Source organism: Labrus mixtus, chromosome 11 (genome assembly GCF_963584025.1).
Source record: "Labrus mixtus chromosome 11, fLabMix1.1, whole genome shotgun sequence".
Lineage (NCBI taxonomy): Eukaryota > Metazoa > Chordata > Actinopteri > Labriformes > Labridae > Labrus > Labrus mixtus.
The window spans coordinates 11,965,065-11,972,073 of record NC_083622.1 but is presented as its reverse complement, the minus strand read 5'-3'; the positions used below and the strand labels follow the sequence as shown (position 1 = coordinate 11,972,073).

At 36.4% G+C, this 7,009-nt stretch overlaps 1 protein-coding gene across 1 annotated transcript; it reads right to left on the bottom strand.

Annotated features, from left to right (window-relative positions):
• Positions 1–1,976: 1,976 nt before the first annotated feature.
• On the bottom strand, positions 1,977–4,178 carry LOC132983181 (myelin-associated glycoprotein-like). The gene is made up of 4 exons (XM_061049414.1): positions 4,078–4,178; positions 3,354–3,426; positions 2,577–2,909; positions 1,977–2,430 (listed from the first exon to the last, which is right to left on the bottom strand). The coding sequence occupies exons 2-4, from the start codon at positions 3,397–3,399 to the stop codon at positions 2,090–2,092; spliced, it is 720 nt and encodes a 239-aa protein (XP_060905397.1). The 5' UTR covers positions 3,400–3,426; positions 4,078–4,178; the 3' UTR covers positions 1,977–2,089.
• Positions 4,179–7,009: the final 2,831 nt, after the last annotated feature.

Here is a 7,009-nt window from a genome sequence, read left to right as displayed (position 1 = left end):
TGCTGGACTCTGGAAAGAGGTTCCGCAGCCTCAATAGTTATATTTTTTGAAGATGTAGTTTATTTGTGATGAGGGATAGAGAAGAGTTATGCCTTTATCCTGAACAAGTCCTGTTAAACATCAATAGAAACAGCTAGTAGGACCAGTGTTGGGCTGTAACGTATAGCTAGTAACGCGTTACAGTAATAATATTACTTTTACAAGTAACGAGTAGTGTAACAAATTACTAATGAAATTCCAGTAATAATATTACAGTTACCCACACAAAAAATAACTTGTTAATACATTACTGTTGTTGTTATTACCCCACTTCAGATTTATGCAACAAACCCCAGATTCATTTCATTGCGCACCTCAGATAATCCAGAAGGTAGCGAGCGTCATGGTTGCCAGATATGTGGTTTTCCCACGGATTTGGGCTTCTTTTTAGGTGCCGCCGAGGGTTGTTTTATTTTGGCCATTGGGCTTGTTTTGTCATTTGTTGTCACACACACCTGGCAACCCTGGCTAGCTTGAAAGATGGAAGCATACATGTATTCAGCGGCTGGAAATATTCCCATTACTTAAGTTTTGTAGACAGGAAAGATGACAAGAACATCATTGTCATATGTAAATTGTGTCCCAGTACCAGGACTCTTTATACTGCAAAAAACAGGACTTCAAAACTCCTTAAGCACTTACAACATCTGATGACAACACAACAACGTGAAGCTTGCGTAAATAAACTCAAATAAATGTAAAACAAATCCACAAATAAAAAAATAACATTCACAAATGTATTTCTGATTCACACACAAATATTTATAGTTTTGTATACATAGACTAATAGAAACAAATATATAAACTATTCAGTCTGCATTTACAAACTGTTTGTCATTTGTGAACCTCACTGCATTCTTAATTTGTTTTTTAAATAGAGACATTAAAGTCCAGTGTTACATTCATTTATAATCAGATCCAACTGTGACCTTTAACCCTGTGACGAAAACACTGAGTGTGAAATGATCTGTTGACCTCTTTGTGAAAAACATGCAGATTGTTTTCTTTATGTTTAAGTATTGACAGGAGTTATTAAACCACTGTGTGACATTAGTCATCACTGCTGTTAGCTTACGTGGAGCTTGCTGGTTTGTTGTTGCATGTTCAAAAATGATAGTATCGTCAACGCTGATGATACTATCATTTTTGACTAGGATGTCTGTCCTGTTTTATCACAGTGTTGGTCAGTCTGTGGGCTCGACTCTCATTGTGTAGAATTAAAAAGACTATAGTCAGATGAATAGACTGATATTTTTTTCTTAATTGACAAAACAGTTCTTGATTTAGTTTAATTTTGTGTACATAATATGAAATTAAAGAAGTGAAAATCGCAATATATTATATCACAATTCTCAGCCTATAGCAAAATGTTTAAAATCACAATAATATCGTATCGTGACTCAAACATCGTTATAATATCATAGCTTGGGGCCTCTGGTGATTCCCACCTCTAATACCAATGTAGGTCTATTACGTCTACAGTACAGTGTTGCTTCCTCAGCGGATAAACAGTTGGTGAAAATATGTAAATATGAACTTTACTATGTTTGTCACCATCTTAATTAGTTTTTGAAATGGGAGATTAAAGTCCAGTGTTGCATTCATTTATAATCAGATACAACTGTGACCTTTAACCTTGTTATGAAAACACTGAGTGTGAAATGATCTGTTGACCTCTTTGTGAAAAACATGCAGATTGTTTTCTTTATGTTTAAGTATTGACAGGAGTTATTAAACCACTGTGTGACATTGGTCATCACTGCTGTTAGCTTACGTGCAGCTTGCTTTTTTGTTGTATGTTCAAAAATGATAGTATCATCAGCGTACATTAGGATGTCTGTCCTAATAGCATTCATTTATTAGATCATTTATGTAGAGACTAAACAACAAACCCTGTTCATACATTGAATACATCTACAATCAAACATCTGAGTGGAGAGAAAAGAAGGTAATCACACATGGCAGTATGCACACCCCAGGTGACGGCCATGCTCGTAACTGTTAGCTAAATGATTACAAAACAACAAACAAAGAAGAAGAAGCATGTATTTTATGTAATCAATTTAATCACAAGACACTCATACTCACATGTAATGTTAGCTGTTAAACTGATGTTCACAGATGACTCAGTGCTGCCATCTTGTTTTCTGTAGACAGCAGTACAGGAGATTTCCTGTCCGTGATGGAGGTGTGATGCGTTGAAGTTCAGCACAGAGATCTTGACTTTAGTTTTGTCCTGATTCTCCTGCAGGGTCTCCTGACCTTCACCCAGGCCGGGGCTCCATGTCAGATTTGGAGGAAGAGACAAACAGGGAGCTGGAGCAGAGCAATTCAAACTCACTGAGGTTCCCTCTTTCACCTTCAGTGTGGGCGGAGTCAGAGTCGGTTGTTCTGTTCAGAAGATACATAAACATGTATAAACAGTTATTTCTCTCTACTATCAAAGGTTTGATTTATCTTTATTTTGAAGTAATCAATGATAAGGTCAGAGAACTACTACATGACTGAACTGTAAATACATTTAATTTGAAACCTACCTGTGACTGAAATGGTCACGCCATCAAAATTGTATTTCAGACCGAAACATTCCAATCTAAAAATATACAGTTTGTTGTTTTGCATGTCATTCAGGGTTGTGGTGCAGTCTTTTTTTGTTAGGTCACCAATCAATTGTCCTTTCTGTTGTGGATTACTGCTATCAAACACAGCAGGTCCATTAGTACTTTCTTTCCATAATGCTTTACATGTGTTATCTAAGTTGACATTATGTTGATCCTCTACGTCAAAGGAGCAGGGGATTGTCACACAGGATCCCTTCAGAACCTCTATAGTATTTGGTATAATGCTCTCACACTTTCCACACAGGGCACCTGAAACACAAGAAACAAATCCTTATTACAATTATACATTTACAATACAATCCTTATTCATATTGAGTTTATAATGTCTATATTACTAAAATCATTGACAGGGATAGAGGTTTCAAATGAGCCGCGGCTAGAAACCTGATTGCATGTTATCTACTTTGTATTTATATGAAGCAATGTTCATTGCACGTGTCTCTGTTAAATAAACAAACAAATAAATAAATGAAGTCATGATACATTTTATTGTTGGCTCTGTTTCTAAAAATCTTATAAAATAGATAAATAAGATAAAATAGTCTTCACGTAAAACTCAGAGGATTCATCATTTTCACACAGCTTTTTTCCATTAAAGTTGTGAATTTAACACCAAATCTCTACATTATGATATCAAGAAAGCAGAACACATTAGTAGCTAATTTCTTTGACAAATATAAGTGAGCATCTCACCTTGCAGCAGACAGCCAATGAGGAGGAGAGTCAGAGCTGCAGCCATCTTTGTGTTTCAGAAGAGGCAGAAAGTCTGGAGAGAATACATGTAGATTTACAGTTTAGTTTATTTTGCTTCAAATAAACTTAGATTTCATTTTGAGGCTGTTGTTGAATGTGATCTTTGCAGAAGTTGCAGATGGAGAAATATCTTGAAATGTTTAAATCTTCATCAATGTGGAAAAGGTTGGATCCAGAGTTTAGTTAACTAAATTGATCCCAACAAAAATAAAAGACTTGAAGGTGTGCAGCTTCTCATTTTAAGGTTTAAATTGAAATCTTTTTGCATTTCATTCAATTCATGTAAAGATGCTCATTATTAAAACGTAGAAGATAAAATGATAATTAAATAAAAAACAGGAAGTTTGACTGCCTGCCTCAAGGAAAAGAGACAAATGTTGTGTTTTTTCTTTTGTTTCTTTCTTTGTTTACAACCTCTTTAAGGAAACTATTTGATCAGTAATAACACCCAGAAGAAAAACTGCATGAGAGCTTTAAAATGTTCAAAACTTGATCAAAGTGAAAGTTTTTTTTCTTTCCCCTGTAACAAAGTTTGTTTGATCAAACTTCAGAAAAATGCACTTATTAAAAAGTAACCTTTATGATATTAAACATGTTTATTTGTTATATCTCCTGAAAAAGTATAAAGTTATTTAAAAGTGATATAAAAGTTTTATAAACTTACGTTTTTGTCAGGTCTTTTTGAGCAGAGAGGTGAAGGATGTTTAGAGAAGTGAAGTTCCTCATCATTTGGCAGCCTTTCCAAACAACAGCATTTAAAATTTGTCTTGAAAATGAGGAAGTCAAAAAAATGTGAACATTCATGTTCACATGAAATGCTCAGTACATTTCATGTGAATAGTTTTCATACAGTGTCACATCTTTCCTTACCTTTCATTTACTATTGATACAAAACATCTGTACAAATTATTTGTATCTTTAGACCTCAAAAAAACATTGTCATCATGGGGATGTAAGCATTTGATTAAAATGCAAAAACCAATGAAAAGCCTGTACTTCCTAATCATGAAGCAATGAAATAAGCAGGCTACTCTATAGAATACATTTCTAATAACACAATTCTCAATCTCTTATCAATTACCATAAAAACCTGATGTATAGGACGCACACCCTTTTTTTTAGATCCAAAAAGTTGGCTGCATCTATACATTGGTGCAACCAATATACCAGTATAAAATGCTGACACACGCGGCGTCATTACTGCGGTTGCAGCAGCCATCATCACACACTGCGCGCGACCTGACGATTAAAAATACATCCCCATTCATTCTGTATCCAGATCTGATTGCATGCTGTGCTGGGTGAGAAGGTGACACAAACCACAGCTTTTCTCCCTCACGAGGTCATGATCCTGCATGCACAGAAAACAGTGGTATATTGTTTCATGAATAAACCTTGTTGAGTGCTCTTTTGATTGAAATAATTCTATATTAAAGTCAAAAAGTGACCAGCGGAGTCATGCAGAGAGCTTGCAAGCTAGGAGTCTGTGCCTCACAACTTTCACTGCAGCCTGAGAGCTCAACTACCGTACTGTAACTAGTAGGAGTGCAAACTCCAAAAAGTGAAAACAGACTGAACTAAAAGAGCGACACAGCTGAACACAAACTGCACGTTGTAGACTTCACTGAACACAATAGAAATGGTCAGGCCGTAAAACTTTTTTTCTCTCTCAGAGACCTTCAAAAACATGCGATTTATATTCTGGATTTTATAGTATGACAAAAAGTACTTTCATTCTTACTCAAAGTCAGCAATTTTTTTTGTTCAAGTGAAACTGAATGACAATATATATATAAAAATATTAAAAGGTGTTTTCACATTAGGCACGATTATTTTGTACCATGCCCGACACGACTGCTCTCCCCTCCCTCTCCCCCGCTGGTCTATGTTCACATTTTTAACATTGTTCCAATGCCCGACCATGAGCACTGAGCAACATTTAGCAAAGTCACAGTGGCATGGAAAATCATTCTTTAGGAGGCAGAAACCTCCAACAGAACCTGACTCATGTTAAATAGCCATCTGACGAAACTTTGTTGGGCTTGGAAAGGGCCTGGGCAAAATCGTGTTCCACATAAACCATGCAGTAAATACTGCAAGGTTGCCAAGCCAGTGTTTGATTTCCCCAAACATCCCCATCTTCTTTTGCTGAAGGTCAAGTGCTCTGTTTATTGATTTGCAGCAGTGAAAGAGCTTAGTATGTGTTTGAGGAAGATTGAACAGGTGCCTGCTACACCTGAGTTCACTTTTTCACTTGCTGTATTTGTTGCTTTTGAGCTTTTAGAGATGAAATGATCTGGGAAATACATCAGCTCCTGAAGCTAATTTCAAACATGCCAATTGTAGTGATCGATAGAACTCAACAGTGATCCCCCACTTTTATGGAGGCTATGGTTCTGAAAGTAAATTTCTCCATTCAAATCATCGATTGACATTTGAGAAATTCCTTTTATAAATTTTTTTTAGTCCTGGAACCAAACCAATTGTTGTTCAACTGTAGGAGGATATCTGTCATACACCACAGGATAATACATCTTATTGTATTGATACCAGGTGACCCGGACATGAGCTTTTGTCTGACATGGTACCACAGCACAGCTCCCCTCCACTGCAGTCATTGTTTTAGGTACAGTGATGTTCCAGCTTCTCACCTGCTGCAGCACAGAGAAGCCTTTGTGTGGGGGAGAGGAGGAAGAGGAAGGAAGGGTGAATGTGTTAGCAAAGTTGGCAACAAATGTTTATTGTTCAGTGAAGTAAGGCTGATGACAAAGAAAAGTATGTGTCATGCAACAGGAAATGAACAACAGTGAAAGCTGCTTTTGAAAGCAGAGTTTACTGTACAGCCATTTGTCATACAAAGTAACATTATGAGAGCTGTCACTCACACTCGTTTCTTTGGTGAGGTTATGTTTCAGAATAAAAACATCTAAAAACACTCTTATTATTAGGGACAATGTCATTTCGAAGTCTGGCTAGCAAGCCAGTCTTTCTGTTAAACATACTGTCTGATCATATTAACCGTTTGGTAGCCATAGGTAAAGATGTTGAGAGAAATGTGTGCTAGCTGAAGGTAACTTCATACAGCTTTCTGGTTCATTATTATCTCAGGCAACATTAAAGTGACAGCACATGTGACAGTGTCAACACATGTCATAAGATAGGCCAGAGGGAATATAAACTTAATGAGAATCAGCAGGAGCAAAACATCAGGTTCATATATTGACATGTTACATATTTTATGATAGAAGATATTTGACAATATTGTCATACTTGATGACTGCATTATGTTCTCTCAGACTCTGCTCTGAGAGCTACTTGCATATTGACTGCCCTTCACATCACCGCTTAGTAGAACATGGTAAACCCTGTTCTGCAAATTCATCCCATTTATAAAAAGGGACTCAAGGTTGGGAGCACGGGTTTTTCATGTTTCACTGAAGCTTTATCAAAAAGTTAAAACAGAACATAGATATCGACAAGCAATTGTGTTTTTCTTATTGTTTGCACTGCTTCTTTAGTCGGTCTGAATGCTGAAATCTTCTGTAAATTCACGATTTAAAGCTGATATTTAAAAAAAAAAAATCTTCCCGGGGGGG